At 50.2% G+C, this 12,362-nt stretch overlaps 1 protein-coding gene across 1 annotated transcript in view; it reads right to left on the reverse strand.

Annotated features, from left to right (window-relative positions):
* Positions 1–1,365: 1,365 nt before the first annotated feature.
* The window catches only part of c41h3orf70 (chromosome 41 C3orf70 homolog), a 30,713-nt gene continuing 19,716 nt past the window's right edge, over positions 1,366–12,362 (reverse strand). Inside the window, exon 2 of the mRNA XM_055908104.1 lies at positions 1,366–3,753. Within this exon, the coding sequence (XP_055764079.1) occupies positions 3,077–3,753 (677 nt within the window). The 3' untranslated portion in view covers positions 1,366–3,076. The remainder of the gene's footprint in view (positions 3,754–12,362) is intronic.

Raw genomic sequence — 12,362 nt, forward strand, 5'->3', positions numbered from 1 at the left:
CAGATGTAGGATCTTCATTTGAGCCAGTTTGCTACAGTATGAAATGAACCCTGCATCAACAGGAAATGTGAATTATTATGTGGCTTATAATGAATTTACATTTTTGTAGGGGTTGATAGATGTTTTCTAAGTGAAAATCAAGTCTGAAATTTCAAAGTGGAAATTACAAACTTCAGAAGCCTTTTTTAACCTCAAATACACTACAAGTTGTAAATTTCCTGCATTGCAGGAAAGTTGTCCTGCAACAGGGTGATCAAATTAAGATCCTACATCTGTATTTACAGTGATTTTTTAAAGCGTATATATTTTTATCCCTGATGTTACGATTCTCTTTCAATCAGAGAGGAATAGAGTTTCACCCACAAAGCGTGTGTATGCGTGTGTGTGTGTGTGTGTGTGTGTGTGTGTCTATAGTTTCTGTGTGTTAATAGATCAGAAAGGTGTGCTTAGTTCAAGACCCTCAACATGTGATTGGAGCAATCATTTAGAGACAGACAAGACACACAGCGGGTCTTCTCCTCCTTGTCTTGTGGTGGTCAGAACAATGTCCTAGACCCACTGCTACTGCTCTGCATTGTGTCTGTAACACACTGAGGTCCCTGTCCTGGGCTGTGCCTCCTCAAGCTCCGACGCTACATGTACAGGGTCTATGTTCACATTTCAGGTGGGTGATTCTAGTCAGATGATTGTCAGAAAGCCTTGGCAGGACACTGGGTGTGCCTGGACGTTGTAACCCCTCCCTCCACCTGTGTAGATACGTCCTGTTACAGGTCATCCATGTTGTCTGTGGTGTTTGTGGGTGTGTCTGGACGTTGTAACCCCTCCCTCCACCTGTGTAGATACGTCCTGTTACAGGTCATCCATGTTGTCTGTGGTGTTTGTGGGTGTGTCTGGACGTTGTAACCCCTCCCTCCACCTGTGTAGATACGTCCTGTTACAGGTCATCCATGTTGTCTGTGGTGTTTGTGGGTGTGTCTGGACGTTGTAACCCCTCCCTCCACCTGTGTAGATACGTCCTGTTACAGGTCATCCATGTTGTCTGTGTTGTTTGTGGGTGTGTCTGGACGTTGTAACCCCTCCCTCCACCTGTGTAGATACGTCCTGTTACAGGTCATCCATGTTGTCTGTGTTGTTTGTGGGCCTGTAAACATGTGCAGTGTTGTAAAAGACTTCAGATGTTAATATGCTCGTGATGTCACAGATTCATCATCACACATGTCCCCTTCCTTTCTTAACCCCCATCTCCTCCCCCTCCCCTCCCTCTCCCCCTCCTCTTCCCTCCCCTCCCTCTCCCCCTCCTCTTCCCTCCCCTCCTCTCCCCCTCACCCTCCCTCCCCTCCTCTCCCCCTACCCCCCCCCCCCCCCCTCTCCTCTCCTGTGTTTGTGATGTAAGTTTGTGAAGATACTTCTTAGTACACTAGTGATGTAACATGTGGAATCTGTGCCAAATGGCACCCTTTTTTCTACATATCCCCTATGGGCCCTGGTCAACAGTAGTGCACTATCCCCTGTGGGCCCTGGTCTAAAGTAGTGCACTATCCCCTATGGGCCCTGGTCAACAGTAGTGCACTATCCCCTGTGGGCCCTGGTCTACAGTAGAGCACTATCCCCTATGGGCCCTGGTCTACAGTAGTGCACTATCCCCTATGGGCCCTGGTCAACAGTAGTGCATTATATTCTATGTGTCCTGATCAACAGTAGTGCACTATCCTCTTTGGGCCCTGGTCTAAAGTAGTGCACTATCCCCTATGGGCCCTGGTCAACAGTATTGCACTATCCCCTATGGGCCCTGGTCAACAGTAGTGCACTATCCCCTATGAGCCCTGGTCTAAAGTAGTGCACTATCCCCTATAGGCCCTGCACTATCCCCTACAGTAGTGCACTATCCTCTATGGGTCCTGGTCTAAAGTAGTGCACTATCCCCTATGGGCCCTGGTCTAAAGTAGTGCACTATCCCCTGTGGGCCCTGGTCTACAGTAGTGCACTATCCCCTATGGGCCCTGGTCTACAGTAGTGCACTATCCCCTATGGGCCCTGGTCTACAGTAGTGCACTATCCCCTATGGGCCCTGGTCTAAAGTAGTGCACTATCCTCTATGGGCCCTGGTCTAAAGTAGTGCACTATCCCCTATGGGCCCTGGTCTAAAGTAGTGCACTATCCCCTATGGGCCCTGGTCTAAAGTAGTGCACTATCCCCTATGGGCCCTGGTCTAAAGTAGTGCACTATCCCCTATGGGCCCTGGTCTAAAGTAGTGCACTATCCTCTGTGGGCCCTGGTCTAAAGTAGTGCACTATCCCCTATGGGCCCTGGTCTACAGTAGTGCACTATCCCCTATGGGCCCTGGTCTAAAGTAGTGCACTATCCCCTATGGGCCCTGGTCTAAAGTAGTGCACTATCCCCTATGGGCCCTGGTCTACAGTAGTGCACTATCCCCTATGGGCCCTGGTCTAAAGTAGTGCACTATCCCCTATGGGCCCTGGTCTAAAGTAGTGCACTACATAGGGAATCGGGTGCCATTTGGGTTTCAACCTTGATTGTTGTATAAAAAGTAGTAGCCTCATGATTTAGAATCCTCAGAATCTGTTTGGTCACATCTCTTCTTTAAGTGTGTCGGGTCATAGACTAGATCACTTCACTTATTCCTACATTTCTGCTCTGGTTCATTTGTGGGTTCTTTCAGCTGACTACTGGTTTGGAAAGATAAGTGAAATCCCTCCAGAGTAGAGTAGAATGGGGTAGGTACACCATGCTATAAAAGGGTGAAAGGTCGTAGGTAACCATGCTATAACAGGGTGAAAGGTCGTAGGTACACCATGCTATAACAGGGTGAAAGGTCGTAGGTAACCATGCTATAACAGGGTGAAAGGTCGTAGGTAACCATGCTATAACAGGTGAAAGGTCAAAGTTCATATGTAACAGGTCACTGTTTTGGTGTTGTACGATTAGTATACTGTAGTTAGAGGAACGTTGACAGGCTAGTGTGTGTGTGTGTGTGTGTTTGAGTGTGTGGCTCTAAGCTGAACCGGCTAGATCACTGTCTCATCGTTTCTATTTCAACGTGACAGTGCAAGTTGTCTCACACAGTTGTCTCAATCTTCTCAATAATCTCCACCATAGACTTGGACGGAGAGAGCAGAGAACTCTCATCTTGATTCCACATGCTTAGTGGACTAGACTCTCCATCACTACTTAACTCTTCATCCTCCTCCACTTCCTCCTCCTCCTCCTCATCTTCCTCCTCTTCCTCAGAACCCTCGTCACATGACTCCATGTAATGGCCGCTCAGCGCATTTATCCCAGAATCCTCAGAGCTGGACGGGGAGGAGCAGTGGTCTATTTTGGGGGTGGTGACCTTGTCCCCCAGGGCACTGGGCTTGATGCCCTGGGGGTGTGGGTGGTGTCTGGGGGTCCGTTGGGGGTGGGGATGGGGTTTGGACCGGGGCTGGGGGTTACGTGGGTGAGGGGGATGTGATTGAGGCGGGCTGGGCATGGTCGAAGGTTGAGGTCTCTGAACATAGCACATCTTCCCATTGATGCGTTTGACCATGTAGTCGTCCACGAAGAGGTCTGAGATCATGCAGAACTTGGGCGACTCCAGGCAGGGCGGGGCTTGGAAGGAGGGGGCGGTCATGAGGAAGCGTTCGGCCAATGAGACTGTCAGGTCCATGGTATGGGGGTTGTCTGTGGGCGTGGCAGGCACTGGGGTGCTGGGGAGGCGGCACACGTTGGTCATCGGCTGGTACACATATTTACCTAGAGAAGGGGAGCGAGAGAGAAGGGGAGGGAGAGAGAAGGGGAGAGAGAGAGAGAAGGGGGAGAGAGAGAAGGGGGGAGAGAGAGAGAAGGGGGGAGAGAAAGAAGGGGAGAGAGAGAGAGAAGGGGAGAGAGAGAGAAGGGGAGAGAGAGAAAAAAGGGGGGAGAGAAAGAAGGGGAGAGAGAGAAGGGGGGAGAGAGAGAGCGAGAGAGAGAGAGAGAGAGAGAGAGAGAGAGAGAAGGGGATAGAGAGAGATAAGGGGAGGGAGAGAGAGAGAAGGGGGGAGAGAGAGAAGGGGAGAGAGAGAGAAGGGGAGAGAGAGAGAGAAGGGGGGAGAGAGAGAAGGGGAGAGAGAGAGAGAGAGAAGGGGAGAGAGAGAGAGAAGGGGGGAGAGAGAGAGAAGGGAGGAGAGAGAGAGAGAAGGGGAGAGAGAGAGAGAGAGAGAAGGGGGGAGAGAGAGAGAAGGGGGGGAGAGAGAGAAGGGGAGAGAGAGAGAGAGAAGGGGAGAGAGAGAGAGAAGGGGGGAGAGAGAGAGAAGGGGAGAGAGAGAGAAGGGGAGAGAGAGAGAGAAGGGGGGAGAGAGAGAGAAGGGGAGGGAGAGAGAAGGGGAGAGAGAGAGAGAGAGAAGGGGGGAGAGAGAGAGAAGGGGAGGGAGAGAGAGAAAAGGGGGGAGAGAGAGAGAAGGGGAGAGAGACGGGGTTACTTTATGTGACCCAACAAATACATTACTGAAATACATGGGTATTTAATCATGAAGATAGAAGGCATTACAACGGAAACAGTTAGAATGACAAGCAAGATACACTATATATACAGCAGTATGTGGACACCCCTTCAAATTAGTGAATTCAGCTATTTCAGACACACCTGCTGCTGACAGGTGTATAAAATCGAGCACACAGCCATGCAATCTCCATAGACAAACAGTGGCAGTAGAATGGCCTTACTGAAGAGCCCATTGACTTTAAATGTGGCACCGTCATAGGATGCCACCTTTCCAACAAGTCAGTATGTCAAATTTCTGCCCTGCTAGAGCTGCCCCGGTCAACTGTAAGTGCTGTTATTATGAAAACATCTAGGAGCAAAAACAGCTCAGCCACGAAGTGGTAGGCCACAGAAGCTGAAGCGCGTAGCGCATAAAAATGGTCTGTCCTCGGTTACAACACTCACTACTGAGTTTCAAACTGCCTCTGGAAGCAACGTCAGCACAAGAACTGTTCGTCGGGAGCTTCATGAAATGGGTTTCCATGGTCTAATGATCACCATGTGCAGTGCCAAGTGTTGGCTGGTGTGGTGTAAAGCTCGACGCCATTGGACTCTGGAGCAGTGGAAACGCGTTCTCTGGAGTGATGAATCACGCTTCACCATCTGGAAGTCCAACAGACAAATCTGGGTTTGGCAGATGCAAGGAGAACGCTACCTGCCCCAATGCATAGTGCCAACTGTAAAGTTTGGTGGATGAGGTCTGGGGCTGTTGTTCATGGTTCGGGCTACGCCCCTTAGTTCCAGTGAAGGGAAATCTTAACGCTACAGCATACAATGACATTCTAGACGATTCTGTGCTTCCAACTTTGTTGCAACAGTTTTGGGAAGGCCTTTTCTTGTTTCAGCATGACATTGCCCAAATGCACAAAGTGGAAGAACTTGACTGGCCTGCACAGAGCCCTGACCTCAACCCCATTGAACACCTTTGGGTAGAATTGGAACGCCGGCTGCGAGCCATGTCTAATCGCCCAACATCAGTGAGCGACCACACTAGGGCTCTTGTGGCTGAATGGAAGCAAGTCCCAGCAGCAGTGTTCCAACATCTAGTGGAAAGCCTTCACAGAAGAGTAGAGGCTGTTATAGCAGCAAAGCGGGGAGCAACTCCATATTAATGCCCATGAATTTGGAATGAGATGTTCGATGAGCAGGTGTCCACATACTTCTGGTCATGTAGTGTATGTATACTTAAGCAATAAGGCCCGAGGAAGTGTGGTATATGGTCAATATACCACGGCAAAGGGTTGTCCTAACGCACGACGCAACGCGTAATTAGCAGTAAAAATAAATGTTTTGTCATTCCCGTGGTATACGGTCTGATATACCACAGCTGTCAGCCAATCAGCATTCAGGGCTCGAACCAGGTAAAGGGTTGGTCCCATGTTTCAGTGCAGAAACTCTCTTTCACTGTCAACTGTGGGACCTTATATAGACAGGTGTGTGTCTTTCCAAATCATGTCCAATCAATTGGATTTACCACAGGTGGACTCCAATCAAGTTGTAGAAACATCTCAAGGATGATACATGGAAACAAGATGCACCTGAGCTCAATGTTGAGTCTCATAGCAAAGGGTCTGAATACTTATGTAAATAAGGTATTTCTGTTTTTGTCATTATGGGGTATTGTGTGTAGATTGCTGAGGATTTTTTATTTTATTTAATCCATTTTAGAATAAGGCTGTAAAATATCGGTCCCGTGTGGCTCAGTTGGTAGAGCATGGCGCTTGCAACGCCAGGGTTGTGGGTTCATTCCCCACGGGGGGACCAGGATGAATATGTATGAACTTTCCAATTTGTAAGTCGCTCTGGATAAGAGCGTCTGCTAAATGACTTAAATGTTAAAAATATCAAAATGTGGAAAAAGTGAAGGGGTCTGAATACTTTCAGAATCTCTCTCTCCCTCATTCTTTTCACCCTACTGTGTGTTACCATGGGCATCTCCAGTATAACAAATCTCTTCCCTTCTCATGCCTTCCCTCCCTCCTCTCCTCCTTGCACTCTCCTCCACTGAGACCTGGAGCATCACAAACACACAAAAGGGTGAGACTCTACAAGAGGAGACTCTACAAGAGGAGGAGATTCTACAGGAGGAGGAAATTCTACAGGAGTAGGAGATTCTACAAGAGGATGAGATTCTACAAGCGGATGAGATTCTACAGGAGGATGAGATTCTACAGGAGGATGAGATTCTACAAGAGGAGGATATTCTACAGGAGCAGGATATTCTACAGGAGCAGGAAATTCTAGAAGAGGAGTTCTCCAGGAGGAGGAGATTCTACAAGAGGAGGAGATTCTACAAGAGGATGAGATTCTACAAGAGGATGAGATTCTACAAGAGGAAGAGATTCTACAGGAGGAGGAGATTCTACAAGAGGAGGATATTCTACAGGATGAGGAGATTCTACAAGAGGATGAGATTCTACAAGAGGAGGAGATTCTACAGGAGGAGATAATACAGGAGGAGAGTTTTTTTAGGAGGAGATCCTACAAGAGGAGGAGATTCTACAAGAGGAGGAGGAGGAGATTCTACAGGAGCAGGATATTCTACAAGAGGAGGAGATTCTACAGGAGGAGGAAATTCTACAAGAGGAGGAGATTCTACAGGAGTGGAAGATTCTACAGGAGGAGGAGATTCTATAGGAGTAGGAGATTCTACAGGAGCAGGAGATTTTACAAGAGGAGGAGATTGTACAAGAGGAGGAGATTGTACAAGAGGAGGAAATTCTACAGGAGCAGGATATTCTACAGAAGGATAGATTCTACAGGAGGAGGAGGAGATTCTACAGGAGGAGGAGGAGATTCTACAAGAAGAGGAGATTGTGCAGGAGGATGAGATTCTACAAGAGGAGGAGAGTCTACAGGTGGATGATATTCTACAAGAGGAGGAGATTCTACAAGAGCAGGAGATTCTACAGGAGGAGGAGATTCTACAGGAGCAAGATATTCTACAGGAGGAGGAGAGTCTACAAGAGGAGATTCTACAGGAGGAGGATATTCTACAGGATGAGGAGATTCTACAAGAGGAGAAGATTCTACAGGAGGAGAGTCTACAGGAGGAAAGTCTACAGGAGGAGGAGAGTCTACAGAAGGAAAATATTCTACAGGAGGAGGAGGATATTCTACAGGAGGAGAGTCTACAGGAGGAGGAGAGTCTACAGGAGGAGGAGATTCTACAGGAGGAGGAGATTCTACAGGAGGAGTATCTACAGGAGGAGGAGAGTCTACAGGAGGAGGAGAGTCTACAGGAGGAGGAGAGTCTACAGGGGGGGGGAGTCTACAGGAGGGGGAGAGTCTACAGGAGGGGGAGAGTCTACAGGAGCAGGAGATTCTACAGGAGGAGGAGATTCTACAGGAGGAGGAGATTCTACCTCCACAGGAGGACGAGATTCTACAGGAGGAGGGGATAAAAGAGGTTAGAAAATATAGACTATATCCAAGATCAAAGTCACTGTGATGTAGTTGGTACAGAACTGAAATGAAACGTGGGTACAGAAAACAGACAGGGGAAGTGGTGAAATCAAGGTTACAACATGACATAATGACTCCTTTTCTCTCAGTATTTTCTTTAGTGATGTGGCGCTCCCGGAGAGCTGTGCCTGTTTCAAGATGTATGTCCTTAAGAGAGATCAGACTAGAAAAGAGAGGGGATGAGAGGAGGGGGGAGGAGAGGAGGAGGAGAGGAGGGGCAGTGGGTAAGATTCTGCCTTCTAAAGATGTCAGGAAAATAACATTTGAGAGCTTTAGCTTTTAGTCTCTGTAGCTAGAGAGAGAGAGAGAGACACAGAGAGAGAGAGATTGGAGACAGAGAGAGACCGAGACAGAGCGTTGTCCTTTACTCTCTGTAGCTAGACAGAGACAGAGCGTTGTCCTTTACTCTCTGTAGCTAGACAGAGACAGAGCGTTGTCCTTTACTCTCTGTAGCTAGACAGAGACAGAGCGTTGTCCTTTACTCTCTGTAGCTAGAGAGAGACAGAGCGTTGTCCTTTACTCTCTGTAGCTAGAGAGAGACAGAGCGTTGTCCTTTACTCTCTGTAGCTAGACAGAGACAGAGCGTTGTCCTTTACTCTCTGTAGCTAGACAGAGACAGAGCGTTGTCCTTTACTCTCTGTAGCTAGAGAGAGACAGAGGGTTGTCCTTTACTCTCTGTAGCTAGACAGAGACAGAGCGTTGTCCTTTACTCTCTGTAGCTAGAGAGAGACAGAGCGTTGTCCTTTACTCTCTGTAGCTAGACAGAGACAGAGCGTTGTCCTTTACTCTCTGTAGCTAGAGAGAGACAGAGCGTTGTCCTTTACTCTCTGTAGCTAGAGAGAGACAGAGCGTTGTCCTTTACTCTCTGTAGCTGTCACGTTCCTGACCGGTTTTCTGTTATTTTGTATGTGTTTGACGGTCAGGGCGTGAGTTTGGGTGGGTAGTCTATGTTGTGTGTTTCTATGTTTGTTAAGGGTGACCTGATATGGCTCTCAATTAGAGGCAGGTGGTTTTCATTTCCTCTGATTGAGAGCCATATTAAGGTAGGTGTTTTCACACTGTTTGTTGTGGGTGGTTGTCTCCTGTGTCTGTGTCTATGTCATTGCGCCACACGGGACTGTTTTCGGTTTGTTTGTTTGTTCGGTTTATGTAGTCTGTTTCCTGTTTCATGCGTTCTTCACGTTATATGTAAGTTCGTGTCCAGGTCTGTCTACATCGTTTATTTGTTTTGTAATTATTCAAGTGTTCGTCGTGTTTTCTGTTTTTGTTTAATAAATAATATGTCAAACTACAACGCTGCATTTTGGTCGAATCACTACTCCTCCTTTTCGGATGAAGAGGAGGAAGAACGCCTTTACAGAACCACCCACCAATATATGACCAAGCAGCATGGGGGAGCGCAACAAAGTAACCAGGACTCGTGGACATGGGAGGAAATATTGGACGGAAAGGGACCCTGGGCTCAACCAGGAGAATATCGCCGCCCCAAAGCTGAGCTGGAGGCAGCGAAAGCAGAGAGGTGGCGATATGAGGAGCTAGCTCGGAAGCAGGAAAAGGATCTGGGCTACACTACGTGGGAGGAGATCGACAGGTGGGCGATCAACCCAGGGCGAGTGCCGGAGCCCGCCTGGGATTCTCTGGCGCAGTGCGAGGAGGGATACCGGTGTATGGAGGCAGCACGAAGACGCGGTAGGAAGCCTGTGAGAAAACCCCAAAAATTTATTGGGGGGGGGGCTTAAAGCGAGAGTGGCGAAGTCAGGTAGGAAACCTGCGCCTACTCCCTGTACTTACCGTGGAGAGCGAGAGTACGGGCAGACATCGTGTTACGCAGTAGAGTGCACGGTGTTTCCTGTACGTGTGCATGGCCCGGTGCGGGTTATTCCACCTCCCCGCACTGGCAGGGCTAGATTGAGTATTGAGCCGGATGTCATGAAGCCGGCCCTACATATCTGGCCACCAGTACGTCTCCTCGAGCTGGCTTACATGGCACCAGCCTTACGCATGGTGTCCCCGGTTCGCCTACATAGCCCGGTGCAGGTTATTCCACCTCCCCGCACTGGTCGGGCAACGGGGAGCATTCAACCAGGTAAGGTTGGGCAGGCTCAATGCTCAAGGGAGCCAGTACGCCTACACGGTCCGGTATTTTCGGCGGCGCCACCTCCCCGCCCCAGCCCAGTACCACCAGTGCCTACACCACGCACCAGGCTTCCAGTGCGTTTCCAGAGCCCTGTTCCTCCTCCACGCACTCTCCCTATGGTGCGTGTCTCCAGCCCAGTGCCTCCAGTTCCGGCACCACGCACTAAGCCACCTGTGCGTCTCCAGAGCCCTGTACGCACTGTTCCTTCTCCCCGCACTCGCCATGAGGTGCGTGCCCTTAGCCCGGTACCACCAGTGCCGGTACCACGCACCAGGCCTATAGTGCGCTTCGAGAGGTCAGTGTGCCCTGTCCCTGCTCCCCACACTAGCCTGAAGGTGCGTGTCCTTAGCCCGGTGCCTCCAGTTCCGGCACCACGCACCAGGTCTACAGTGCGCCTCATCAGGCCAGAGCCATCCGTCTCACCAGCGCCATCTGAGCCATCCGTCTCCCTAGCGCCATCTGAACCATCCGTCTCCCCAGCGCTATCTGAGCCATCCGTCTGCCCAGTGCCGTCTGAGCCATCCGTCTGCCCAGTGCCGTCTGAGCCATCCGTCTGTCCCGAGCCGTCAGAGCCGCCCGTCTGTCCCGAGCCGTCAGAGCCGTTAGTCAGTCAGGAGCCGCTAGAGCCATTCGTCAGTCAGGATCTGCCAGAGCCGCCACCCAGACAGGATCTACCAGAGCCGCAAACCAGACAGGATCTGCCAGAGCCGCCAACCAGACAGGATCTGCCAGAGCCGCCAACCAGACAGGATCTGCCAGAGCCGCCAACCAGACAGGATCTGCCAGAGCCGCCAACCAGACAGGATCTGCCAGAGCCGCCAACCAGAGAGGATCTGCCAGAGCCGCCAGCCAGCCATGAGCGTCCAGAGCCGTCAGCCAGCCATGAGCGTCCAGAGCCGTCAGCCAGCCATGAGCATCCAGAGCCGTCAGCCAGCCATGAGCGTCCAGAGCCGTCAGCCAGCCGTCAGATTCAGACCGCGCTCCAGAGTTCCTCTGTGGAGATAGGAGAACGTTCCAGAAGGACAGCCATCTCTGCAGCACTCCAACAGTCCTTTATGGTCGAGTGGCCAGACGGAAGCCACTCCTCAGTAAAAGGCACATGACAGCCTGCTTGGAGTTTGCCAAAGCACCTAAAGGCCTCTCAGACCATGAGAAACAACACTCCCCATCTAACCTGGCAGAGCTTGAGAGGATCTGTAGAGAAGAATGGGAGAAAGTCCCCAAATACAGGTGTGCCAAGCTTGTAGCATCATAACCAAGAAGACTCGAGGCTGTAATCGCTGCCAAAGGTTCTTCAACAAAGTACTGAGTAAACGGTCTGAATACTTATGTAAATTTGAATATATTTTTTTAACACATTTACTGAAATTTCTAAAAGCCTGTTTATGCTTTGTCATTATGGGGTATTGTGTATAGATCGATGAGGAGAAAAAACGATTTAATCAATTTTAGAATAAGGCTGTAACCTAACAAAATGTGGAAAAAAGTCAAGGGGCCTGAATACTTTCTGAAGGCTCTGTACATCAACGACTTGGTCACTGTTCTAGTAGAATCCTCAGCCCCTGGTGTTAGTCTTTGCAATCCAGAGGTTAAATGCCTGCTCTACCCAGATGACCTGTGCCTGCTGTCACCCACAGCACATGGCCTACAGCAGAGCCTGGACCTGTTAGAGCTGGGCCCTGGTACTAAATACCCACACACTATCAGGTTTAAAAAGAAGCTAGGGCCTCCCGGGTGGCGCAGTGGTCTAGGGCACTGCATCGCAGTGCTAACTGCGCCACCAGAGTCTCTGGGTTCGCGCCCAGGCTCTGTCGCAGCCGGCCGCGACCGGGAGGTCCGTGGGGCGACGCACAATTGGCATAGCGTCGTCCGGGGTAGGGAGGGTTTGGCCGGTAGGGTTATCCTTGTCTCATCGCGCTCCAGCGACTCCTGTGGCGGGCCGGGCGCAGTGCGCGCCAACCAAGGGGGCCAGGTACACGGTGTTTCCTCCGACACATTGGTGCGGCTGGCTTCCGGGTTGGAGGCGCGCTGTGTTAAGAAGCAGTACGGCTGGTGGGGTTGTGCTTCGGAGGACGCATGGCTTTCGACCTTCGTCTCTCCCGAGCCCGTACGGGAGTTGTAGCGATGAGACAAGGTAGTAATTACTAGTGATTGGATACCACGAAAATTGGGGAGAAAATGGGATAAAAAAAAGAAAAGAAAAAAAGAAGCTAAACGGGAAACCTAAATGAGGCAGTAAAT

Source organism: Salvelinus fontinalis, chromosome 41 (genome assembly GCF_029448725.1).
Source record: "Salvelinus fontinalis isolate EN_2023a chromosome 41, ASM2944872v1, whole genome shotgun sequence".
In the NCBI taxonomy this organism is placed as follows: Eukaryota; Metazoa; Chordata; class Actinopteri; order Salmoniformes; family Salmonidae; genus Salvelinus; species Salvelinus fontinalis.